This window comes from Paralichthys olivaceus, chromosome 6 (assembly GCF_024713975.1).
Source record: "Paralichthys olivaceus isolate ysfri-2021 chromosome 6, ASM2471397v2, whole genome shotgun sequence".
Taxonomy (NCBI): domain Eukaryota; kingdom Metazoa; phylum Chordata; class Actinopteri; order Pleuronectiformes; family Paralichthyidae; genus Paralichthys; species Paralichthys olivaceus.
Window position 1 is genome coordinate 25,673,730 of NC_091098.1, and position 26,018 is coordinate 25,699,747.

The 26,018-nt window shown below is 43.7% G+C and overlaps 4 protein-coding genes across 5 annotated transcripts; 2 read left to right on the forward strand and 2 right to left on the reverse strand.

Moving 5' to 3' along the window:
* Nucleotides 1-821: 821 nt before the first annotated feature.
* On the reverse strand, nt 822-3,641 carry tuba1a (tubulin, alpha 1a). Its single transcript, XM_069527411.1, has 4 exons — nt 3,481-3,641; nt 2,309-2,531; nt 2,070-2,218; nt 822-1,930 (listed from the first exon to the last, which is right to left on the reverse strand). The coding sequence occupies exons 1-4, from the start codon at nt 3,481-3,483 to the stop codon at nt 950-952; spliced, it is 1,356 nt and encodes a 451-aa protein (XP_069383512.1). The 5' UTR covers nt 3,484-3,641; the 3' UTR covers nt 822-949.
* Nucleotides 3,642-9,748: 6,107 nt separating this feature from the next.
* LOC109642576 (tubulin alpha chain-like) lies at nt 9,749-12,722 on the forward strand. Its single transcript, XM_069527416.1, has 4 exons — nt 9,749-9,890; nt 11,023-11,245; nt 11,336-11,484; nt 11,579-12,722. Exons 1-4 carry the CDS (start codon nt 9,888-9,890, stop codon nt 12,557-12,559), a joined length of 1,356 nt encoding a protein of 451 aa, XP_069383517.1. The 5' UTR covers nt 9,749-9,887; the 3' UTR covers nt 12,560-12,722.
* A 495-nt stretch (nt 12,723-13,217) lies between these two features.
* Nucleotides 13,218-18,626, reverse strand: pmelb (premelanosome protein b). The gene is made up of 12 exons (XM_020107416.2): nt 18,469-18,626; nt 17,182-17,277; nt 16,944-17,090; nt 16,468-16,596; nt 16,000-16,161; nt 15,567-15,899; nt 14,986-15,201; nt 14,406-14,537; nt 14,203-14,305; nt 13,905-14,110; nt 13,735-13,825; nt 13,218-13,599 (listed from the first exon to the last, which is right to left on the reverse strand). Exons 1-12 carry the CDS (start codon nt 18,602-18,604, stop codon nt 13,437-13,439), a joined length of 1,914 nt encoding a protein of 637 aa, XP_019962975.2. The 5' UTR covers nt 18,605-18,626; the 3' UTR covers nt 13,218-13,436.
* A 2,626-nt stretch (nt 18,627-21,252) lies between these two features.
* On the forward strand, nt 21,253-25,684 carry sarnp (SAP domain containing ribonucleoprotein). Of its 2 annotated transcripts, none has more exons than XM_020107418.2 (11): nt 21,253-21,390; nt 22,252-22,351; nt 22,503-22,546; nt 22,639-22,709; nt 22,839-22,890; nt 23,367-23,440; nt 23,750-23,787; nt 23,909-23,934; nt 24,025-24,093; nt 24,406-24,492; nt 24,624-25,684. In XM_020107418.2, the coding sequence occupies exons 1-11, from the start codon at nt 21,358-21,360 to the stop codon at nt 24,663-24,665; spliced, it is 636 nt and encodes a 211-aa protein (XP_019962977.1). In that variant the 5' UTR covers nt 21,253-21,357; the 3' UTR covers nt 24,666-25,684. The 2 variants fall into 2 exon arrangements, with proteins under 2 accessions (XP_019962977.1, XP_019964469.1); XM_020108910.2 differs by lacking the exon at nt 21,253-21,390 and adding an exon at nt 21,528-21,720.
* The last annotated feature ends 334 nt before the right edge of the window (nt 25,685-26,018 follow it).

A 26,018-nucleotide genomic window follows, 5' to 3' on the forward strand; every position in this document is an offset into this window, starting at 1 on the left:
GAAGTGTGGACTCAAGGAGTGCTACGTCTTCTTTGTATTTTGCCTTCAAATTTTCGATTGAGCTGCATATAACGAACAGAGCATCCTGTCCATACAGTGAAGTATTTCTGTTCTTTTAAAATGTGCTTTGTTATAGACATCACTGTCAGACTGTACAACAAGCGCTGCACCCAGTAGACCACCATACACACTCCCTCTCTCTCTCACACACACCCACACGCACGCACACACACACACAGAACCTCATCGTGTACAACCAATGCAGAAGTCTAATTGCAATTTGTATATAGTAATTTATCTTGTTTCATCTTATCTTTACTTTATATTCTTCACTTTTCATGCTTGTTTGATTATCTTGCTTTTGCAATGTTGTTAATTTCCCAATCTTGGGACAATATAGGAATTCTGATTCTGATTCTGACATCGAGGAATCAAGTTGATTGACAACTAGTGTGAGTCTCAAAGTTAGGGATGTCAGATGTCATGTCATTATTGTGATGATGCAGTTTTGTGTAAAAATCTTGTCATGTATTTATTTCAACTTGAAGTCCAAATGTATTTCTTTATGGTATCCAATCGTGTAGTTTTTCATTTCACATCCATTCAGCTTATCACAAGTCAACCTGTCTCACTTCCACCCTCCCCCCACCCCCACCAGAGGTCACTATTTACAAAGATATTTTTTTAAGGAAAAATCATTGATAATTGAGAAATGTGAAATATTTTTTATATGTATTTTAATGTGAACATTTTATATGACTTCTCATCACGAGTTGTTCAAACACAGGATATTTAGTTTGAATGAACACAAGCAAAACAACTTCACATGTCACAGAAACTTTATTTTGAACAGAGCCAAATTTGACATTTTCAGGAATCTGAGCAGCCAAACTGGTAATTGATCAAACATTTCTGTTTGGAATGCTTCCAGGATGCCTGTGTGTCCCTTTTAATATTCTTCTCCTTCCTCCTCTCCCTCACCCTCGATGGAGTCGACTCCGACCTCCTCGTAATCTTTCTCCAGAGCTGCCATGTCCTCTCTGGCCTCGGAGAACTCTCCCTCCTCCATACCCTCACCCACGTACCAGTGAACGAAGGCCCTCTTGGCGTACATGAGATCAAACTTGTGGTCAAGGCGAGCCCAGGCCTCAGCGATGGCAGTGGTGTTGCTCAGCATGCACACGGCCCTCTGGACCTTGGCCAGGTCTCCACCAGGAACCACAGTGGGGGGCTGGTAGTTGATGCCGACCTTGAAACCAGTGGGACACCAGTCCACAAACTGGATGGAGCGTTTGGTCTTGATGGTGGCGATGGCGGCGTTGACATCTTTGGGCACCACATCTCCACGGTACAGGAGGCAGCAGGCCATGTACTTACCGTGACGAGGGTCACATTTCACCATCTGGTTGGCCGGCTCGAAGCAGGCGTTTGTGATCTCAGACACGGAGAGCTGCTCATGGTAGGCCTTCTCAGCAGAGATGACGGGAGCGTAGGTGGCCAGAGGGAAGTGGATACGGGGATATGGCACCAAGTTGGTCTGGAACTCTGTCAGATCGACATTGAGGGCACCATCAAAACGGAGGGAAGCAGTGATGGAGGACACGATCTGACCGATGAGCCTGTTCAGGTTGGTGTAGGAGGGACGCTCGATATCGAGGTTCCTGCGGCAGATATCATAGATGGCCTCGTTATCTACCATGAAGGCACAGTCAGAGTGCTCCAGGGTGGTGTGGGTGGTCAGGATGGAGTTGTAGGGCTCCACCACAGCGGTGGACACCTGGGGGGCGGGGTAGATGGAGAACTCCAGCTTGGACTTCTTGCCATAGTCGACGGACAGACGCTCCATCAGCAGGGAGGTGAAGCCAGAGCCGGTGCCTCCTCCGAAGCTGTGGAAAACCAGGAAGCCCTGAAGACCAGTGCACTGGTCAGCCTGAAGACAGACAGAGAGACAGATTAAATATAATATATTAATATAATATAAATAATAGATATAATTATATAATTAATATAAATAGACATGATTTAGTTTGATGTTTTCTGTCAAAATGAACTGATGCAAAGTTACCCACCAGTTTGCGGATCCTGTCCAGCACCAGGTCGATGATCTCTTTGCCGATGGTGTAGTGTCCACGGGCGTAGTTGTTGGCAGCATCTTCCTTTCCGGTGATCAGCTGCTCAGGGTGGAACAGCTGGCGGTAGGTTCCAGAGCGTACTTCATCTGAAGAGACAGAGTCAGTCAGAAATGACTCAACACTTTGATTTGAGGAAATCAGAGTCACCCTGGTTTCTACATTTCATGACAGTTTACCGATGACAGTGGGCTCCAGGTCGACGAAAACAGCTCTGGGGACGTGCTTCCCAGCTCCGGTCTCACTGAAGAAGGTGTTGAAGGAGTCGTCTCCTCCTCCGATGGTCTTGTCGCTGGGCATCTGTCCGTCCGGCTGGATCCCATGTTCCAGGCAGTAAAGCTCCCAGCAGGCATTGCCAATCTGGACTCCGGCCTGACCAACGTGGATGGAGATACACTCACGCTGTGGGGAAAAAATAAAAATACATAAATACACATTATACACCTGCTATAATTTATTATAATAGGATGAAATGTCAGTTTAATGTTAAAGACTAAACTATTTCAGTTGTTTGATTTCTTATTCAATTAGCAGCAGCCAATCACTGACTGACGAGCTCTGTGCCTCAGCGTCTGACTGGTGCATTGCGTTTCTTCTGCGTTGCTATGGACAAACCCTTCACTTGGCAACAGGAACTTAATGGACATAATAAAAGATGAATCCTCTCGTAGAAAAAAAAAAAAGAGACAATTCAGACATTTATATTTTAAGTAACTGCAGTTTTAATAGTATTTCATTGTGTTGTTTCAGTGGATGTCTCTGATCCACAGTTTTACTCTGTAATAAAATAACAGTTAAACACAAGCTGCTCCATCGGTGTCCGGTACCAGCATGAATCTTTAATGTCTGTCGCTGACAATGCATTTAATCGCCCCCCCACCTCTTCCTCCCCCCTCCTCGCTCCTCGGGTGGTTTCTCGCGGGGGGGGGGGGGGGCTCTGCTTCTGCGCATCCTCCGGTACGGTGCTCTACCAGGGCGGCGCTGGCAGGAGCCATACCGGGGCAAAGACACACCGAGGACCGGTTAAAAGCGATGAACCGCAGTCCGGTACCGGAGCCGCCGTTCTGAATTCATTCTGTCCGCAGGGCGACCCTCTCCGGTCCGGTGTGCCCGCCCGCAACGTCCCCACAGCCCCGCGTCCCCCTCCCCGGTCCTCACACCACACATCCATGTTTCACACCGACATCTTCTGCTTTGACACTAAAATGGAGTCAACATGTTTTCATCCGCTCTCACTCCCTCCTTCACACCACCACCCTCCTCCTCCTCCACCTCCTCCTCCTCCTCCTCCTCTCCATCCTCCCTGTCCAACATGGAGTCAGTCTGTGGAAGCTGTTTAAAGGTCTCTTACCATTTTGAGGAGTCGAGTTGAGCAGGAGCGGTGAAGGAGAAGAAGAAGATGGAGGGTGGTGATCTTACACTTCGACGACAATGAGGTCGATGTAAGAGATAATGGCGCAGACGAGGATGGGCAGACATTTATATGGGAGTGAAGCCCCTGCTCCCGGAGGCTGCTGCAGCGCCATTGGTCGCTTGCCTGTCACTCAGGCGTCTGGAAGCTGTGCGAGGCTTCCCATTGGCTGAGCGGCTGTCGGGCCGAGGAGACCGCCTCCCAGACCCCACCCTGGTGCCGTCATTGTGCTTCCAGCATGGCGGCTCCTATTAGGAAAGTGCTGTGTAACGTGAAGCCTTATTTTAAACACAGGGACCTCTTGAACCAACTTTTATTATTATTATTATTATTATTATTATTATTATTATTATTATTATTATTATTATGAGATAACTCTGCTTTTACTTTCCTTCTGTGTGGGGTTTTTGTTTTTATTATTTGCTTCCTTGCTATTTGTGTTTTCAGCAGAATTATTTGCTTAAAGAAAACAGAAGTGGGCCGTGTGTATTTGTATTTGTGTGCATTTGCAATATGATTTAATGAAAAAGAACAAAAAAATGCCCAGTCTGCGAATTTAAATTATTATTATTTTTTAAATTATTGCACATCGACTTCGATTCTTCCCCGTCTCTGTCTCGAAATATTTTGTTAGGCCCTGGTCACACATGTACGGTGGTCGAGAGATTGCTCAAAGCACTGCAAATTAAGAAAACACATGCAAATAGATTAAAAAAAAACACTTGTGCAAATTAAGAAAACAACCTCATTGATTTGACGACACATGAGCTGCAAACAGTCACAACACATGCACATATAGAAACGTGTGGGGAAAACACATGAAAACGGCACCAGAATTGTTTCCAGGGGACTCAAAAAAATCGCCCTGCAATTACACTGCTGAAACACTAGTGGCAGTAGTGAGTCTATGCTGGTGTTGAGTGTCTTCCGGTTTCTATTCCGATTATTTCCTCTGGCGCCTCTGTTTACTTCAGAACAATGGAGGGAGGATCATGTCGGAGTTGGAGCTAATAGATATCGAAGAGGAGCAAAGAAAATCAAGACGTCGTCCGTGGTCATACCTACATCTCAATTCAAAAATGGCGGTAGTCTGCGACGCCTTGTGTTTATGTTTTGGGGGAGGTGCCCGTCAGGGTATGGCGTAGGGCTGTTTGTAGCGTACATGTCTTCATGTTGGCTGCAGCGTAGCTTCGACTCAAATGCATGAACTGGGCTTTACTCTCCCACAAAAACAATCAATACTTTTTAATTTGAATGTGTCGCTTGTTAATCTCAAATCTACACATAGTAACTCAAACCCATCCTTTCTAATTTGTGAATATGAAATCAAAAAATACTAATTCGACACTTGAGCGATCGAAACCTGAATGTGTGTTCCCAGTGTGAAAAATGTTTGTGAGTCTGACTTTTTGCGACCCTGTCCCCTGGATGTGTGTTGTATTTGCTGTCCGGGGCCAATCACTGCCTGAGATGACCCTCGTCCAAATCCTATCAACCCAAATAAACCATAAATAAAAAATAATGCACACACACAAACTAATTCCTTAAATAACTTGTAACAGAGTTAGACACAGTACAATAGAACATATGCAATGTGGTAATATAACATCGTGAGAACTATTGTCAGATGACACAAAGATTCATAAACATCCGCCTATAATATATAATCACAATATCAAGAAACATGTACCCGTAGCTTAATGCAAAATAATATATTGTGACACCTGTGACATCTCAGTTTGTCAAGCGTCCACCAAATGAGTGAACAGTCGCTGTGTGTACATGGTGGATCGTGGTCTTTGTTTCTGGTGTGGAAGTAGATTTTACAGTAATCTGCTTCTCAGTGGTCTCTGGGTAAAAGAGGTCAGACTGCCCCGTCACAGACGAGGGGCATGTAGGCCACAGAGAGCCACGGGCGCCCAACCCCCAGCCCCTCCTCCCAAGATTTAACGGTTGCTAGGAAATGAATAACTGAGTTGCCTGGACACGGCCTGGTATCCACATAGACCCCCTTTATCTGGTGGTCACGTGGCCCCCGGCTTAAATAGCCGCATTAGCGGGTTGTACTGCAGCTGCCTCTGTGGGGGGATGTGAGGCGTCTCAACCACCTAGTTCCCAAAATCTGTCACCCTGATGTCCAACGTCCCACTCCCGCTAAATGCATTAAAACATACACTTTCAGAAGGAGGATAGGGGTGTGGCGTCTGCCGCACAAGATAGTATTGACGTGGCTCGGCTCTTTTGTTTGAACATTTGTCGAGGCAGCTGCAGCTCACTCTTTCAGGAGACAGTAATGTAACTGGATGTGCATAAAAGCTCTGTTAGTGTCTGTCTCAAACAATTATCTCTCAGCCAGAAAAGACCATAAAATGTTCTTCGTGGGAACGGAAAACTACAGTCAAACACCTTGGTTGCTAACAACAAAGGGAACTCTATGACAACGGTTGCCCCCAGGGGGAGAGACGATACCTCTTTGAGTGCAGGGCAGTTTAAAACCACCCAGAGATACACAAAGAGGCTGATGCCTGTGGTCGCCTGCAGGAAACCTGGAGCTGCTGTCTGTGTTACGCTGCAGCCGGGGTGAAACCAGCTGATGAGCATCGTCTCCTGGAGATGATGAACAGTGTCTGGTGAGAAGCAGACTTCAGTTAATTGATCTCCGAGCAGGTGGAGTTCACTGCTGCACTACAATTCAGATATACCGAGGAGCCAATATGTCCAACATCCATGAAAGCAAAGCTTAACATCATTGAATATATTTAGAAAACTGTTCATTGTTCAAGTATAGTGAACAAATTCCCTTGGCTTCCCTTGGCCCCGCCCTTGGATTCGCCTCGGAATCAACTCCAGCTGATCTGATAATAAATTAACCAAAGTATTTTATAACGTCGAGGTTCTGGTGAATCTTTCTTTAATATTTCCAGGTTTAAAAAAAGATCTGATTCCTTTCCCTTAATGTCGCTTGTGGCATTTTCAGTCTATGCAGGTGCACCTGAGCTGTCACAGCACAAACACCAGATTTATTACAATCTGCCAGAGTTCGATAGTTTGTCTTTGAGCAGCATCACATGGACGCAAAAACTACTGGATAAGATTCTCACTAAACCTGGTGGACGGATGTGAAATGGGTCAGGGAGGAACAGACACAGCCGTAGAAAATAATGATGCAGAGGGTGCTGCAGCGCCCCCTGTCGGATGGCAGACCGCCTGCACATTCACAACTATAAATAAAAAAATAAATGTAATTTAAATTATTGAGTCATTTTGACATGAAATAGTGGAAAACATGAGATATTAATGATCACATTCAAACAATTTCAATTCATTTCTTTGAATGGAATTAATTTCTCTCTCTCATTCCTCAGTTTATTCTTGATTCTGTTTTAACTTATAATGTGATCATTGCACGTTTTCACTTTCTTCATCCTTCCACCTCTCTAAAGGAAACAGGAACACTCGGAGACCATCGAAAACCATTAAAGGTACAGTTCGTAGAATTCTGTGATATCTAGTGTTGAAGTGTCATGTTGCAGCTGAACACCCCTCACCTCACCCTCTCCTTCCAAACATGAAAAAGAACCTGTGGTAGCTTCAGTTGACATAAAAACTCAAAAGGTTTAGTTTGTCCAGTCTGTGCCAGCATAAAAAACATGGCGGCCTCCGTGGAGAGGACCCCCTCCATGTAAATATAAAGTATTTGAATATAAAGGGTCGTTTTCAGGGGTAAAGAAAACTACAATTCATACAATTTAGATGAAACGAACTAGTGAAAACATCATGAGGATTATTCTTCATTAAATCTCTGCCTATAGTTCCCTTTCACCTAAATCTTACACACTGGACCTTTAATAGATCATAATAAATGGCTTCTATTAATTCTATAAAATGTAAGTGTGCCTGTCTTCTTTTTTTTTAAATCAATTCGATCCAAATAGTTTCTGGAATCATCACAGTGGCAGAAAGAACATGGCCCAAACCATTCATTATTTTTCATTCAAGTCATTAATGACATGAATATTTGAAAGTATATAAATATATATAAATTAAAAAGCAGTTCTCATTAGTAATTAAAAACATATTTTATTTCCTCCTGAGTACGAGGTGCTGTCCCACCTTGGCAACCTCACACCAGTCCAACAAAATGCTCCAGCACAACATCTTTCAGTGTCTCATCATTTTAAATAAACCCAACCTTTCCCTCACATCTCATGAATCACTTCAGTGAACTGCACCTGTAGTAAAACCTTCAGCACAGGTGACTCTGCCGTGACAGATGGAAAATACGCTCGGCCACTATGTTGGGTATCGTGTTCTCTCGTTGCAGGATGCAGTGCTGCCTTTTTCCAGCAACAAAGGACCACTCCCATGTCTCCAGCATTCCCATCCCTCCTCTCTCCTCTTGGTGAGCAGCTGCTCAGACCCTCCCTGCCTCACAGCTGCTGAGGAGGAGGAGGAAGAGGAGGAGGAGCAGTGCAGAATGTTCTCTCAAGAAGTCCTGGCAGAGGGCCATGGCCGCTTCCTGCTCTTCTCTTTCATCCCCTGCAGTTCACACTGAGCACAGCAATCACCAAAGGCTGGTTGTAAATCACACATCCTCACTTCCCTGCTGAATAAATTATGGTTATTCCCACATTACGGTGGCTGTTCAGACAGAAACCTTCAGGGTTCGTTCTGCGGTGAGGAATTTTCCAGACTTACTGTAGAATATATTGATTATGTCACTATTCAAGCCTCTTTTCAAATTCCTCACACGCCTCGCAGCGTTTAAGACTTCAGGTCAAAGGGCCGTGTTTTCATGTTGTAGCTGCAGCAGCCAGACTGCAGAGACCTTCACCACGATGTCACGTAATCTGCAATTCAGGCAATTTCAGTTCCTGAATCAGTTCAGAATCCAAGGAGGCACAGCCCATCCCCAACACACACACACACACACACACACACACACACACACACACAGACAGGCAGCCACGTGATCGTCCCACTGAATGACATCATTGCAGAGAATCTAGGACAAAGAGGGCGGAGACGAGGAGAGCTGGCATGCCGGGCGGGGACCATGGCAGGCCTCAGCAACATGGCCGCCTGGCTGCTCCAGTGAGATGGAAGCATCTTGTGTAACAGAAGCATTCAGCCATCTTGCATCACTCGTTATGCGTCGGCTGCACCGAGCGCTGGCAGACAAGAAACAGTTATTATAACACAATTTGCTCAGATGCACAAGAACACAGATTTGTTCTTCTGATCTGCAGCTTTACATTTCCAAAGAAATATGTCGTCTGTGCTCATTCGTCTGCGTGCAGAATAAATTAGCTTTGTTTGACTGAGGCCTTCGTTCACTGAGCATGACCTCAGACATCTGTCTTCAAAGGGTCAGTATGAAAGATGACATCACAGAATGACAAGAATTACAATTTACAAGGATGAAATCTAGATAAGAATTGAATACTCACACAGATTTTAAATATTCTGAATAAAATAAACAAATTAAACCACAATAATGACTGTCTTTTTTTATTCAAATAAACATTTGAACAATAAATAATGTGCAAGAAAAGAAAAAGCAACAAGACATTGTGGTTATTATGTAATTATCACATAGAATACAGGAGAAGAAAGAGTGTCTCAAGTCGAACATTAGTTAATAAGTTTTACAAGTTTTAATCATAGGGAAGCTCTGTTAGTCGGTCAAAATATGGCAAGAGGCGCTGCCAGGTAGAACTAAAACATTTTTATTAAATGAGCATGACCTCGAAAGATCAGAACGAAAAATGTCGTTGCATCAAAGCTGAACAAGAAACACCATTTGGAGACAGATCTTTAATATTCTGAATAAAACCCCAAACTAACTCCTTCAGCTGGGAATTTCTATCTGTGCAATTCAATGGTCTCATGTGTGTTACTGTTAATATTCTGTTTACACTGAACATTTACTGCATTGATGTGTATTTTCTCATGTGTTCTTGAGGTTATATTCCATGTTTACTTCTACTGATGTCTGTACTCGTCTTTTTCACCATCGTGGGACTGATGAAGGAGCATTTTATCTCATTTTAACTCATCTCACCTTCAATCCTCTGAGCAGATTTTTCACAGTGATCATTTTGTAAGAATGCGTTATTTCCAGTGAGGCCAGATTTGAACAGAATGACTGAACAGTGGTAGTGGCCGCCCCCCCCGCCCCCCCCCCCACCCCCTCAGTGCACAGGAGCAGATCCCGTGTATAAATCTGGAAGCGCCGCCCTCGCGTTCAGCATTTGTTGCATCGACCCCGTTGGGTACAACACGCAACGCAAAGCCACCGTTTGTAAAAGTCCTCTTTCTTCACCTCTCCTCTTCCTCCTGGAAACATGGTGAGTGTCAGCTTTTATTCTCTGACTCTGTGCGCGAGGCAGAAGAGAAGGAGGCGAAGCTGCTGCAGATTCTTGTTGCTGGACGTCGTCAGATAATTCATCAAACAGCCTCTTTGCCTTTACAGCCACAATAACGCGAAGTGAAGGTGCGTTGTGTGTGTGTTTATATTCAGGGAGAAGAAAAAATAATGTGGCTGCACGTTTGTGCTGCAGTGACACGGTGTGATTGTCATTGTGCAGGGAGGAGAACAATGAGTGGCGGCATCAGGCTCCAGCAGCACTGAGGATAAATCTGATTTCTCTTTCATATGTGGTCTCATTTTTTTTGTCTCTGCATTTTGAAATGTGTCAAATTTTTATGTGTTTATTAAAAAAAAGAAATGAATCAATTGACAAAAAGCCCTCCCCTGTTTCCAGGCAAGGAGGGGCAGGTTGGGTGGGGATGGATGAGACGTTGTGCTGCAGTTATCATTTTTTATTTATAAGACTCAGCAGTGGTTTTTATTTTTCATCTCATTTCATCTCAGGCTCACCCAAGATCATAAAAACCACAACATGGTGCATCGCAGTGCTTCAGTTCGAAACGTGACAGGAACAATAAGAAATAAACACAGCACATTTTAATTGTCTTCACCCAAATTGACAATTCAATTAGGACAATGAACAGATTCGGACTGTGTCCCAATCTCTAATTGATCAGATTATTGATCAGATTGATGATTTATTTCTGATCGTGCATCCTCACTGCACTGGAGCAAGTGGAATATTCCAGGCTGATGACGTGCACGCGCCCCCCCCTGCGCTCGTGCCTGCAAATGAATTTGCATTAGTGCCTATGTTTGCTAAAGAGGAGCTGGGGTGGCACGGGAGGGGGGAAAAAAGGACAAGAGGACAAGATCGAGTGGAGGAGAGAGGAGGAGAGAGGAGTCAGCCTCTGTACCCTGTCGACTGTGGTGCAGGGAGGTGCCTCATGCTGCACCGCCTGCTGATCTCACATAGGGGGCGCAACTGAGTTTTTCTAGATGCTTCTATGTTGCAGTAACTGTTGTAGATTACATGTAATCAGTGTTATTTAAATTAAATGTGTTAAGTGAACATAGATGACTTATCGTCTTGTTTTCTCTTTCCACAGCGCGAGTGTATCTCCATCCACGTTGGTCAGGCCGGAGTCCAGATTGGCAATGCCTGCTGGGAGCTTTACTGCCTGGAACATGGGATCCAGCCGGACGGACAGATGCCCAGCGACAAGACTCTGGGAGGAGGAGACGACTCGTTCAACACCTTCTTCAGTGAGACCGGAGCTGGGAAGCACGTCCCCAGAGCTGTTTTCGTCGACCTGGAGCCCACTGTCATCGGTAAACTGTCGTGAAATGTAGAAACCAGGGTGACTCTGATTTCCTTAAATCAAAGTGTTGAGTAATTTCTGACTGACTCTGTCTCTTCAGATGAAGTGCGCACTGGAACCTACCGCCAGCTGTTCCACCCTGAGCAGCTGATCACCGGAAAGGAAGATGCTGCCAACAACTACGCCCGTGGACACTACACCATCGGCAAAGAGATCATCGACCTGGTGCTGGACAGGATCCGCAAACTGGTGGGTAACTTTGCATCAGTTCATTTTGACAGAAAACATCAAACTAAATCATAATATTGTCTCATATTTAATCTGCCTCTCTGTCTGTCTTCAGGCTGACCAGTGCACTGGTCTTCAGGGCTTCCTGGTTTTCCACAGCTTCGGAGGAGGCACCGGCTCTGGCTTCACCTCCCTGCTGATGGAGCGTCTGTCCGTCGACTACGGCAAGAAGTCCAAGCTGGAGTTCTCCATCTACCCCGCCCCCCAGGTGTCCACCGCTGTGGTGGAGCCCTACAACTCCATCCTGACCACCCACACCACCCTGGAGCACTCTGACTGTGCCTTCATGGTAGATAACGAGGCCATCTACGATATCTGCCGCAGGAACCTGGATATCGAGCGTCCCACCTACACCAACCTGAACAGGCTCATCAGTCAGATCGTGTCCTCCATCACTGCTTCCCTCCGTTTTGATGGTGCCCTCAATGTCGATCTGACAGAGTTCCAGACCAACTTGGTGCCATATCCCCGTATCCACTTCCCTCTGGCCACCTACGCTCCCGTCATCTCTGCTGAGAAGGCCTACCATGAGCAGCTCTCCGTGTCCGAGATCACAAACGCCTGCTTCGAGCCGGCCAACCAGATGGTGAAATGTGACCCTCGTCACGGTAAGTACATGGCCTGCTGCCTCCTGTTCCGTGGAGATGTGGTGCCCAAAGATGTCAACGCCGCCATCGCCACCATAAAGACCAAACGCACCATCCAGTTTGTGGACTGGTGTCCCACTGGTTTCAAGGTCGGCATCAACTACCAGCCCCCCACTGTGGTTCCTGGTGGAGACCTGGCCAAGGTCCAGAGGGCCGTGTGCATGCTGAGCAACACCACTGCCATCGCTGAGGCCTGGGCTCGCCTTGACCACAAGTTTGATCTCATGTACGCCAAGAGGGCCTTCGTTCACTGGTACGTGGGTGAGGGTATGGAGGAGGGAGAGTTCTCCGAGGCCAGAGAGGACATGGCAGCTCTGGAGAAAGATTACGAGGAGGTCGGAGTCGACTCCATCGAGGGTGAGGGAGAGGAGGAAGGAGAGGAGTATTAAAAGGGACACGCAGGCATTAAAAATGAATCAATAAATTGATTGCGATGTGTTCCTGGAAGAATTCCAAACAGAAATGTTTGATCAATTACCAGTTTGGCTGCTCAGAATCCTGAAAATGTCAATGTTTGGCTCTGTTCAAAATAAAGTTTCTGTGACATGTGAAGTTGTTTTGCTTATTTCATTACGATTTGTTCAAGTACACAAGATATTTAGTTTGAATAAACACAACAGTCAATTCGGTTTCAATCATTTGAGTCTTTTCTTTCTCTTCAGGGGTAGAGCGGTCGTCCTCTGACCAGAAGGTCGGCGGCTCAATCCCAGTCTTCCCCATCTGCATGTCCTTAGAAGAAGCGCTGCCCTTAGGTGAACTGTATGAATGTGTGTGTGTCTTGGTCATCAAGACGAGAAAAGCACTATATAAATACAGACCATTAATATTTGTTAAAACCAATCAGATGCTCTACTATTTCATTTGAAGTCATAAAAACATGATACCATTTTATTTGTAAAGTTCAGTTTGACAAATCACACTTCCTCTTTCCTCATTAACGAGGTGCCACATCCTTCACCCTCAGGAGGAGTGAGGAAACACTTCCAGAGAAATGTAGAAATCTAAGATAGAGCTGCACACGAGGGATACGACAGAAAACTCAACAAATTGAAGCAGACACTTTTATTACCAAAGATCACGGTACGTCTAAAGTACAACTCCAGTCCATTTATGATTCAAAGCTAAAAGTCACACGCTTGTGAAGTGTTTCATTTTAGAAAACATGTTTTTAAAAAAAGTATAAAAAAAAGACATTCCAGATATCTGTAACCTGTAAATCAGCTGCTGCTTGGTGTTGCTGTGTGGTTGTGTGAGGCGGGTGATGGTTCACACCGGCCTGTCCTGCAGCAGGGGGCAGTTGTCGACGGCTCCTCGTCTGTTCAGGAGGCTCCAGAAGATGGAGGCTCCGGAGCAGCTCTGAGTCGCGTCGGGCTGCTGGCCTCCGGACGTGAGCGAGTCTTCCCTCAGAGGCCGGTAGGACTTGAAGCGCCTGGTAAAGGAGAAGCAGAAATATTTTGTTAAATGCTGGTAAACTTATGAATTCCCTTCCCATGGCCGGTAGAGGAGTTCGGCTTATGACAGGCACGACAGCATATGGAGCAGAAACCAACATCAGGTAACTTACTTGTAGGAATACGCCACTATTCCTGCTGCCAGAACCAGCACCAGCACACCCAGCAACATGGCAACTGCACCAGAGGAGGAAACACCAGGACCTGAAACAAAGATTCCAGTCAAATCTATTGTCACCAAACCACCCGAGAGCTGCTGTGAGGTGCCGCTGCTGCTGCGTACCCATCTCAACGTTGAACCTGGCACTGGTGACGGCTAAACTGACGTCATTGGTCATGGACACGTTGATGCAGTAGACACCGGAGCCATTGAAGAAGTGCCGCAGCACCAGCTGACACTGGTTGGAAGGCTCCACCATGTTGCACACCGAGTGGATCGGCTTCAAACACTCTGCGTCCAGAATCACACTGCACACCTCTTTAGGAAGGCTGCAGAGAGGGACAGGAGACAAGTGAGTCCAAATCAACGATGAGTGGATTATTATTTGAAGACGCAGAGTGTGTGGGGGGGGTGCGCTCACCTTCCCTGGCAGGTGACAGTGATGTCCAAAGCCTTTTTCTCCGTTTCTGGTGTTGCCATCACAGCGTTGTTCACTTGTGTTATCTCTACTGTTTCAATGCCCTCTGGAAATAAATGAAAAAAAAGACAAGGGTCACAGAGGGACAGGGACAGGGACACTTTTGTTGTGTCACTCTGTGATGGACGCAGGTGAAGGTAACTCACCAAACACTTCGATGCCGGTGCAGAAGGAGCCGTAGCGATAAATCACACAGTCGTCGTTGGAGGGTTTGTCGTCAGCTTCTCTCTTAGCAACGACCACCACTGCAGCTCGGCCTGTCAGCGTCCGCTTCTCACCTGACGAGGACAATCAGCATCGTCAGACATAAAGTATCATTATTATTATTATAAACTTGGTGGAAACGAGTCAGAGAAGATCCCAATAAATTCTGGAGCACATTTAAATCAGGAATTTCTTTTCACCGTCTTCAACATTATAAACTTTATTCAGTGTTTTCACAAAATTCTTCATGAATAGATCCACTATTTTAACAGCAGTGAAAATATTTAATAATGACAATACATTTAGTTTCTGCTTCTTAGTCCTTTAAAACATTGAAAATAGAAACGGTGCCGACGTGTAAATCAGAAACCAAATGATAATTCGTCGTGAAGTCAACCTGCTTCTGCCACACGATGAAATGTTTGCATTATATTTGCATCTTAGAAAACCGGTTCCTCTGGTGGCAGCTCAGTATTTCTCACTGGACACATTCCACATCTGTTGTGACTCAGAGACACTCACCTGCTGCGAGGCCAGACCTTCCACCAGAGTGGTTGACGGGGGAGGGGGTCTTTGTCACTGCCTGTGTTTCCTGGACGGGCTGGGCGACGGACGCAGTGGAGGCCTCGTCCTCGGTGTTGTCCTCCTCTGTGTCTGAAGGCGCCATGTTGACATTCAGACCGGTGGCCTTGGTGGAAACCAGTGGAGGGAGAGCAGACGGCAGTGCAGGAGCTCTCGCTGCTCGTACAGAGGAGGTCGAGTCAGGTCCGTGATTATATTTTTAACATTGTGAACGATTCGAGCTTTGAAAATCTTCTTGCCAACAGTTGGAGAACAAGTTTGATATCGTGTTCATCTTTGTCCGAAACAACAAATCGAATAGTGCTGACGTCATTACTTATCAACCAATTAACAGAATTTTAGTAGTTTTAAGATGTTTCTGTTTTCTCACTCACAAACCTCATGTTCTGTCACAAGCTCCTAAAATCAACTCCGACAGTTTTATGATTAATGTGCACGTTCAGCGACGAGGAGCAAAGGAAAAGGGATCAGCTGCGACAATGCCCATGAAACCAGTAGGTCTGTAAATATCTGTGCCTCACCTGTGGTTCCCAGTTCAGTGTGTGGACCAGGGGCCTTGGTCGAGATATCAACTGGCGGATCGCAGGCCTTGTCTGGGATGACCGCCTGGATCACCACCTGAGGCTTGAAGGAGCCGGAGCTGATGTAGGTGTGGGTGACGGTGAGCTCTCTGGATATGAGGGCTCCACTTTCATCCCCGAAGTCCCAGTTGAAGGTGATGTCCGCACTGCTGAGGTACTCGCTGGGGTCGTGGAGGGTGACGGTGAAGGCGATCGCCCTGTTCTGGATGAAGCGCAGGTCCGCGGCCACAGCGTCGTTGACTTGGTCCAGGGAGACGGCGAAAGGGATTTGATCTACAACAAGCAGGGACGTCAACAAATGGATGGGCGGCGGTTGGAGATTGTGTCTAAGGTGGTTACGCTTGAAAAGATCTTTGATTTTAGACAAACCAACCAGTGACGGAGAACTGAGTGGAGGCGTATCCCAGAGGAATGAACCTCTCCTTGCTCCGGTAGTGGTAGATAACGATGTCCATGGTGTAGGAGCCCAGTGGGATGTCGTCTGTACCGATGGTCAGAGAGGAGGAGGGGCCGTCTGCCACCTGCCAGTACTGACCTGTCCAAGAGCAACCAGAGCCACACCTGAGAGTCGCTCTACTCCCTCTACACCACGGATCAGTGTGTCAGGTGAATGAAACTAAACTTAAATTCACAGCTGCCTCACTTTAAATAAATGCGGTTTCCGAGTAACTTTGTCATCTTTTATAACTCAACTCTCTACAAATGTGACATAATCTGCTCATGTGATGGTGAAGCTCATGTGGAATCCGTCCGAGGTCACATTTTCAGGTCACGGCATGTGTGGTGAGAACCTCTCTGACCCTCCGAAGAGACGTTAACACGAGACGGCAGCTCCACTCACCCCAGGTCTTCCAGACAAACACGTAGGCCGGCTTCTTGTCCTTCTCAACGGGCGACCCGTCAGGAAAAACAGCCTCCCAGTCCGTGCTCTGCGTCGGGTACACCGGCTCGGACTCGTGGTGTTTAGTTCCTGCAGCAGCAGCAGTGTATGTGTCAGAGACTGTGACTAATATAGAGTTAGACAGATATTTATATACTGTTAATACTATAAGTTCTCCTGTTCTAATGCAGTCACACACCTCTCAGGACTTCATTATTATATTTTAACATTCATTTTGTGTCTGTAATTTCATTGTTTTTGTATTATTGTATTTTCTTTACATATTCACCTCTGTATTTATTTGTTTTAACAAATCCAAATGATATTTCACTGCATCCAATACTTGTACGATCTGAGCCAGAGTTCAATGATCCAGGGAAATAACCTGGTGAACCGTGTAAACGGCGCTCCACTGTTGCGTGTGCACGTTGTGTTACCATTGACCGTGCAGTCCTCAGCCCAGACGACGTCTCCGTCAGGCTGCACCCTCTGGTTGTGAGGGAACTCCAGGTCGATGCTGAAGGTCACTTTGGCTCCGGTCAGAGTCGGAGAATCATTGGCGACATTGAAGCTCACTCGTCCACCTGCAAGAGACGACAGGTGAACACCGAGCTCGTCTGACTGTGAATCACACAAAGTGAAATGAGAACAGTTTGATCATGTCAACATAAATACCTTTCCAGGCGTCTCTGTATCGTGGGTCTGTATCTTTCCAGATTGGGTACATCTTAGTGTTCCATGATGGATAGCGAGTGAAACGGTTTTTCGGCTCTAAAAAAATATCAAGATCACATTTATTATGTTGAAAACAGAAAATTCACACAGCTCAAAACATTTCTTTTTACAGTACATCAGTCAGAAATGTCATAACTTACGTTTATAACATATCATTCATATAGTCTCAAGACTTCAATGTCTAAAATATTTGTTTTTATTTGTTTTGTTTTCAATAAAGATTTAAATCTATCAGAGATTTTCTCTAGAGACTTCCTGTGAAATTATCAGGAAATATGTTTTTTTATTTTTCTTCTGCCGTAAAAGACAAACGACCGGAGACAATATTCTAAAGTTTTAAAAACTGGAACATGTGAAAACATTCAACGATTATATTTTTATGTCATATTAACTTCTCACTGTCAGTCATCTGATAAAAGGTAAAGGTGAGTGTTTGTGTCCAAATGAAGGAGTTTTATATAATAATCTCAAATCCCCACAATCCCCCTCATGTGATGCTCAGCTGAGTGTGTGTGTGTGTGTGTGTGTGTGTGTGTGTGTGTGTGTGTGTGTGTGTGTGTGTGTTTATCACAGATTAACATTGTTAAAGATGAATTTGGATTAAACATCATTACAGCTGCAGATGAAAGCTCACATGTGCTGGTATCACAAAGCTGTTTTTTAAATCAGATTTCGAATTTGATTAATGATCATTGATTCTGAAATATATCAGAGATGAAATGTACGTTTGTTTTTTTATCTCACATTCTCCAGAATATTAAAGTGCAATCAGGTGAGATTTATTAAATTATCACTTTGAACAGTTTTGTTTTTCAGCCGGATTTGAAGAAAAGTAAAAAAAACAAAGGATTAAGACAAATAGCTGCACGTTGATGTCCAAAGGTCAAATTCTGTGGTTTACATTCATGCGTGGTTGAGTAAAAAGGTCATGGGAAGAAAATGTCTCAGACCGGACACAGATATTTTAAATCTGAGCTCGTTTGGAGTCAAGATTTACAACTAAACGTGGATTAACGTCCCTGTGAGGAGAGACATGATGGTTGATTAGATGATAATTGTGTCTTGTGGAGGAGGTTTTTACCTTCTTGAAGATTTATATGTGAATGAAACAAGACATCTACTCGACACCGAGCTTCAAACACATTCTCTTCACCGGTTTACGACAGAGTCTGGATTAATCTCTGCACCTAAAATATTCTGTTGCAGAAACACATCATCTCTACTTACTCGCCACAGCGTGTGAAGCTGCTGCCAGCAGCACCAGCAGTCCGGTGAGCGTCCTCATCGTCAGTCCGCCTGTGAAAAATCCTGTGAGTGAGCTGAGGGCAGCAGGAGAAGTGTCCTTATGAACTCTCTGGTGCATTAGCAGAGGAGACGCCCTGCAGCCCCTCGCCCCTCCTTCACTCAGATTTAGGGCAACCTGCTCTGATGGTGCATTTACAGTAAAAGCACGTCTTGGAGATTACAGCTCCAACTTAATCACACTGTCAAACATTCCTCGTGGACTTTTGCATGAAGCAGATCACAGGTCCTGCAGGAGTGTGCGTGACCTGATCCAATAAATACAGGTTAAATCGACATCCTGCACGTGCACAGGTGTAATCTCATGTATTAAGAACAGGTGGATTTATTACAGTGCTTCCAACATTGTTCATATTGTGTACGACCGTGTGAATTTTGTTTTTCAATCACAGTCAAATTCAAATTAAAAAGAATTCAGACAAACAGCTGCACCTTGATTTACAAATGTCAAATTCTGTCGTTTACACTCGTTCATTAAGTAAATAAATTAAAATAAATAGATAAATACATTTTAAATGAACATTCTTCCTCAGATGACTGATACAGTATTGTACAGTTCATCATTGGATCATTAATAATGAGGCATTAAGCCACAAGTATTTACTGTATATGCAATATAAAAAACTTTTACTTTATAATTTCTGTACTTTTTTGGGATAATTTTATGCCGTTGATCATTTTACTTAAATTAAGACTCTTAATATTTCTACTTGATCCACATCATTGTATGAAAGAGGAGTTTTGATCTGCATGTGAGTCAATATATGATATTATTTTTATTTTTACGGGGCTAATTTGGACATATTACAATAATCAACAGATAAAAATGCATTAATCAAATGACTTAAAGCTCCTGCAACACAGACGTATGACATCTGAGTCATTCATTCACGAGGCGTCTGCCGTCAGGTACGATATGAGAGGTCGCCTGAATCTCTGCTGAAGTCACCTGACCCATTTTGGGCTGCGTCTCTCATTGTTCCCAATTATTTGTGGATTTACTCTGAGGTTCGAGTCGCTCCTGATCATTCTCTGGTGTCAAAATCCACATTGAATTATATTATCTGCAAATACACCAAGCTCAAGTTTGAAAGTATTTGAAATATCGACATGTAAGAGGCCGTTGTTGGTTTCTGTGTCACTCCAACAATAGGTCACACAGAGACTCTGTGCTCAGGAGGAAAAAAAGCTGGAGGAATGCAACGATAATGAGGATTATTGAAGCACTTGTGACTCCCTAAATTCATCCGGCTTTGTCCCTCCACCCACAGAGTCACTTTGTGGAAAGTTTAAATTTTTTTTGTCTCCATATCATACGCCAAACTGTGACACTGTTTAAACCTCTTTTTAAAACAATGTCAGCATTCACAGGAGAAATCCTGCTCAGGCCTGTTTCATCAGTGTTTGACCATGAACCTGGTAACTCGCCTCGGGCCTCATCTCTAACATGTACTGTATGACCTCACACGGCGTGTTAACATGTGAGACTGGAATCATACATGTCAGTCCTCGATCAGTCCTCATTGTCAACAAGATCAGAATTTTTAAATTAATTTTAGTACTTTTGAACTGTTTCCTTTTGTTGCCTTCAATATTAAATCTTTAACTGGTAGAGAACCTTGTAACTTTGTTTTGAACAAATAAACTTTATTACGATTGTAATAAGTATTAGTATTAGTATTAATAGTTTTATGAATACAGCCGCTCGAGCCAAGAATAGAAATAAAAACAGACAAAGAAAATCCAACTGAATAGAAAAAGGCTCTGGAACTTTCTCAGTGAGTAGTTTCCTTTAAATCAAAGATTAAAATGTTCTTTTACTCTTATTGCATTTGGTGATTTTATCTTTACTTTATCTTTCTCTATCTCACATCACTCACAGCGTCACTTTGGGGTTCAGTATCTTGCTAAAGGACACGTTAGCTCACAGAATGGAGGAGATGGGGATTGAACTGCTTACTTGAACTGCTCTACCTCTAAGCCATAGTCGCCCGCTGTAAAATATATTATTATTATTATTATTATTAAGTAGAGATATAGGTAAGTGTATAAATAAAACTAGTGTAAAATAAAAAATAATGTGCATTACGATGCAACATAGAAGAGTTCCAATGGAAACAAGATGACCTCCATGACCTCTCTACACACTCATGACCTCGTGTCCCCCAGCCGACCTGCTCATCGCTCTGGATCGTCTTTCAACTCTTTTTTGTTTGTCTTTCAATCACTTTGCTTCGTTTATTGTAAACTTTTCAGTCTTTTATTTTGCTTGAGACATGTTTTGGAGCTGTAAACTTTCAGATTTTAACGTCACGTCCTTTTCATTTTGTCTCTGCGTTGCTCTTAACGTCTCCTGCGTTTGAAAGTGCTCAATAAATAAAACTGCCTGAGTGCAGAGTCTGAAAACTTCCTGTGCTTGTGAATTAAGTGTTGATGTAGTTTATGAATCTGCTGACATGTTTTCTCTCACATGTTTGACATGTTTTCTCTCACATGTTTTCTCTGACATGTTTTCTCTCACATGTTTTCTCTGACATGTTTTCTCTCACATGTTTCGCATGTTTTCTCTGACATGTTTTCTCTGACATGTTTTCTCTCACATGTTTTCTCTGACATGTTTTCTCTCACATGTTTTCTCTGACATGTTTCCTTTCACATGTTTTAAATAAACTGTTCTCCAGAGTGTCTGTCTCCTCGGTGTGGGGCCTGCAGTGTGTCAGTCTGTCCTGCGGGCGGCGCTGTGAGCAGCCGTCGGCGCTCAGAAGGCGCGCTGCTGCTCTTTGATACCAGGAAGTGACACCACAACAAAGAAAGATGGCCGAAGTATCAGAGCTGCTGAAGCTGAAGGTTCGTACCGACTCAAATTTGCGTTAAATTACCGCAACCGGCTGCGTTCGTTCGCACAGAACTCGTCGTGCACGTTGTTTGCTCGTTGACCTGAGAGCGAAGCTGCGGACGAACGTCACGTTTCCCGCGTGAGACGTGTGAAGAATAAGAACCGGCGGATGTTCACGTTGTTCATTCAGCTGCGGAGCTAACAGCTAAAACACTTAGCGCCCAGGAAGCTGGTGTGAGCGGAGAGAATCAGATCTAATGGGATTTATTCAAAGTTCACTTGTGCTTCCTGTTGTCTCGAGGCTTTCCCGCCACTTCTCGCCATGCTCTCGAACGGTGCCGGTAAATGTTCGACGAGCTTTATTGACCGAACACACGTGTCACAGCCGCCGCGGACAGAAAGACAACAACTGAAGCTGGTCGAGCTGCAGCGGGTCGGACTCCATCTGCAGGAGGCGGAAATAAGAAAAGAGGAGGAAGAGGTTTTCATGACGCAGTTTGTTTGAACTGACGTAAACAGAGTTACTGAGCTGCAGCCAGGTTTTCAACCCACAACCTCCGTGAACCGCCCGGTGACATCACCTCACTCAGTGTGCAGAGCTGCTGACTTTACCCCTGTAGAAGATTCAGTTTTCAAATTCAACTTCAAAACGTTTTCTAGACTTCAGTTGAGACACGAGAGGGAATCTAAGCAAGCATTTCCCCCAGAATATGTTTACAGTTAAATACTTTTGATAAATCCTAAAATCTGTCCCGAACAAAAAGCGTTGACAGGAAGGAGGAGAACGTGTTCGCTGTTATCTTGTTGTGTTTCACGTCCTGTGTCTGGTTCTGCTGCTGCTTGTTTGGTTGATTGTTCTCTCGCCGCTGTAGCTTGCTGAGCTGAGGCAGGAGTGCGAGGCCCGTGGTCTCGACACCAAGGGAAACAAAGGGGAGCTCATCGCTCGACTTCAAGCCTACCTGGAGGAGCACGGTGAGGACGCACACTGTTGCTCATATTACACGTTAAAAACACAAAACATCTTTTTACCCTCCTTCGTGTGATAACGCCACTGATTTCATCATCTGCTCCATCTTTCCCTTTGGCGGGCGCAAATTCCTTCATCTCATATTCCAAACACCAGAGGAAGACGTAGACGTCGATGATGTGCTGGCGGAGGACACCGAGGTAACGTGATGGTTTTTATTCCATGTTCTCTACACTGTCACTCACAGACCCTTTTTGAGCCTTTTGAGTAAAGTTTCTGTTTCTATTTTCAGGACTTCGCTAAAGCGGAGACTGTCAACAATGTGAGCGTCGACAAGGAGTCCGAACCTGTCGACTGCGAGACGTAAGTTTTATTTTACTTCTTAACAAACAAACAAACAAATGTTGTGGCCTCATGTTTGAGGAGGTATTGATAATCAGGTTTTATTTATACGTCTTTGGTTATTTTAACTCTTAACATCTTTTCTTACAGACCCACTGAAAAGAAGGTGGTGAAAATAGCTCCTCCATCAACCTCCAGCGAAGTATGTATGACTCTAATGTGATTGTATATTTTAAAATAAAGATTGTCACATGTGGAAGTTTTTTTTTTACCTTTAAAGCAGCAGCTTCAAAATGATTTTGGTGATAAACTGACTTGGAACAAGAAGAATGTTTCCATGCACGTATAAGACGTAGATTAAAACGTCAACTTGGAAAGACGAAGAGATTCGAGAGCTTTCGGTGATAAGGGCGATAAAGAACGAGTCTGACCCGGACAGTTTCCCGTCTGTTTCCTCATACGTGAAAGACCAACTGTTGACCCAATCTGGAGTTCACTGTTGCTCAGCAGAAGTTACACAGTGTTGTTTTAAATAGATCTCACTCTAAAATCCGGCTGGAGTTTCTGTACAGTGTAACTTTGGTTCGACCACAGATTCAAATATTGTGTCTTAACTAGTTGCAAGTAATCATCAGCAGGACAAGTTTATATTTTAAAATGTTTCCTTTTGTTGAGCAGAGGCTACAGAAGAGAGCTGAACGTTTCAACATGCCTGCGACAGCTGAAAGCAAGAAGGCCATACGCGCCGCGAGGTAAGGCTCTGACCATTCAGGTCTTATATTTATCTTTATAGTCTTGATTTCTAAGAGTAAAGACAACAATGAATGTCATCGGATCAGAAAAAACTAATTTAACATTATTTCTCAAACAGTTTGTCTGAAATATCACAGTTTATAAACCCTCTTAATTTTCATGTTTCTTCCTCATCACTTCACACTAAGTTTCAGGATTCTCTTCCTAACTTAGTGTGTCCACTTCGTCATAACTGATAGAAACAATAACCTGTTGTTATAGGTTTGATTTATACCATAAATATCATGGTGGAATTTGTTTTTCCTCAGGTTTGGTTCATCCACAGAGGCTTCCAGTCCCGCTGCAGGTCAGTAGTGCCCCTCTTTCACTAAACTCACTCACTGCTGCAATGCTACGTATCAACATTTAACATATCTGCTGTTTCTCTCTCTCTCTCCCACAAATCCATTCATCTTTCTCCCAAACAGGCGCCGTCGCAAACAGTAAAGCTCCTGTAAGTGTTGTAGTAAAAGTATTTACGCATTTATTTATTCCTTCGTTAAATGACAGAACTCTAAGTGGATTATTCTTGTGTCTCTCAAAGGTGAGTGCTGAACAACTGAAGAAGAGAGCGGAAAGATTTGGCATTACCGTTTCCTCCATCTCACAAAAGGTAAACTTGAATTTATATAGTTGATCTAAAACCGATTAATGTTGCAACTTCACTACGTGTTGTTTTTCCTCATTTTGCAAAATTATCTGGTTAATTTAAATGATAAATTCCTCGGTGAGCACTTACTTTCTCCATTTCCTTTTTAAATCGCTCCCAAACTGTGTCGTAATGTTATATTCTCACAATTAACCATTACACTCACGCTTCCAAGTGTCATAGATGGAAATTAAGGGACTTGTAATATAAAATATTACATTTATCTGCCCTTGAGTCTAAAGTTGACATCAGATTCAATCCAACTTGTTTTTCTAGATTGAAGAGGATGAAAAGCTGAAGAAAAGGAAGGAGAGGTTTGGGATCTCTGCGAGTGCAGGTACAGGCGGCGCAGACGATGCTGAGGTAACGTTTTAATCTCTCCTTGAATCGGTTGCATTTAACTGCACTTACATTTTATTACAGAAACATCCGAGGGAATGAAAAAGAAACATAAGATAACGAAAGTCCATGTTTTCTCTTTGTTTTTCTCGCAGGCAAAGAAAATGAAGCGCAGCGAACGATTTGGGAAAGTGTAAATAAAGTTTTAGAGATGGCTGTTTTTGTAAAGCATTTTCATGGCTGTACAACAGAGACTCCCGAGGACGACAAACGTCACTAATAGGATTCCTGTAAATCAAAAGTATAGTTCAATACAAAAGCTTTTGGGTGAGTTAGATCATTTCAATGGTTTGGAAAACAAACAGAAAATGTCGACGAGCATCAAGTCAGTGGGATATTATAAATTGTTTTTATTTGTTTTTCACGTTCATTACTTAATGTAGCAACATATCTTGTCCTGGTAGCCGCTTATTTTCGATTTCCCCCGTTTTTCATGTTGGAGTTGTGGGTGTGAGTTCCTGTGTGATGTAGACGTTAACGTTTTTCTAGCCATCTAACAAATAAGACTTAAAAATAGTATATTCTCCAAATCTCAGGTAATTAGCTACTTTATGATCCGCAACTAAAATTCACTTGTAATTTCGTGAAAGAAGCTGAAGATCTGAGGGTGGGGGGGGAGGGAGTTGAGGGACGGTGGACGCATTTTATGAAGCAGCTGCAGGAAGTGTCTCGTTCGGAGACGGGTTCAGCTGCCAGGGCCCAATGAAATGAAATTCAGATGTTTGTTCAACTGTAATCCGTCCAGTTAAGATCAGAAACCAGGGATGAGTTTACAGTTCAGCAAGGAAAGGAATAGAAACTAGCATCTCTTGCTTTGTGCACATGCTTAAACCAACGTGGCGTCACAAGATGAATTGGAATTTTTGACCGCAGAAATAGTATTTATTCAAATATTACGTCTGTGAAACTGAATAATGAAGAAATACGACATTGGAAGTGTGTGTTTTTATCAGAGTTTGTGCAGTTAAATATTCTAATTTTCAATTTAAATGATAAAACTCGCTTGTTTGTATTCAATTGTACTTTTGGTTTGTCCAACAACTGGTTATTTACTTGTTTTCTTTTTTGGGGTTCCATTGATACACTGCTTCAGTTATCTGTCCATTTTCTAACATTTTGTGATTTAAAAAATAAATTGTTTTTGATTTTTTTGAAATCTGCTTCGTTTATTTCTCTTTTTTTTTTTAACAGCGAAGAAGAAGAAGAATGATCTTGATTGATTATCTCAGATATTTATACGTCTGATTGTCCCTCGTGTGATAAACAATGTTTTAAGATAAAAACTATTCCTACAGGCAAACTTTGATCAATCACACACCCTGAATTAAACACCATTAAAGACATTAACATGATATACAAACGTGTAGAGGACAGGCAGCAGCAAGTTGTAAAATGTGGTTTATGAAAATGGGTCATACAAATATTCAGTAAAAATACTATGGACCATACAAATACACATACAGAGGTTTATTATTATGACTTACTCTGTA

Coding starts and splice junctions, on each gene's coding strand:
- LOC109642576 (XM_069527416.1), top strand. Junction 11,246..11,335: donor CCTGGAGCCCACTGTCATCG/GTAAACTGTCGT, acceptor CTGTCTCTTCAG/ATGAAGTGCGCACTGGAACC. Junction 11,485..11,578: donor TGGACAGGATCCGCAAACTG/GTGGGTAACTTT, acceptor GTCTGTCTTCAG/GCTGACCAGTGCACTGGTCT.
- tuba1a (XM_069527411.1), bottom strand. Junction 2,219..2,308: donor CCTGGAGCCCACTGTCATCG/GTAAACTGTCAT, acceptor CTGTCTCTTCAG/ATGAAGTACGCTCTGGAACC. Junction 1,931..2,069: donor TGGACAGGATCCGCAAACTG/GTGGGTAACTTT, acceptor GTCTGTCTTCAG/GCTGACCAGTGCACTGGTCT.
- sarnp (XM_020108910.2), top strand. CDS start 21,637: ATGGGATTTATTCAAAGTTCACTTGTGCTTCCTGTTGTCTCGAGGCTT. Junction 22,547..22,638: donor TGCTGGCGGAGGACACCGAG/GTAACGTGATGG, acceptor TTCTATTTTCAG/GACTTCGCTAAAGCGGAGAC. Junction 24,493..24,623: donor GCGGCGCAGACGATGCTGAG/GTAACGTTTTAA, acceptor TTTTTCTCGCAG/GCAAAGAAAATGAAGCGCAG.
- pmelb (XM_020107416.2), bottom strand. CDS start 18,604: ATGCACCAGAGAGTTCATAAGGACACTTCTCCTGCTGCCCTCAGCTCA. Junction 14,111..14,202: donor ACTGTCACCTGCCAGGGAAG/GTGAGCGCACCC, acceptor CCCTCTCTGCAG/CCTTCCTAAAGAGGTGTGCA. Junction 13,826..13,904: donor CAGGTTCAACGTTGAGATGG/GTACGCAGCAGC, acceptor TCTTTGTTTCAG/GTCCTGGTGTTTCCTCCTCT.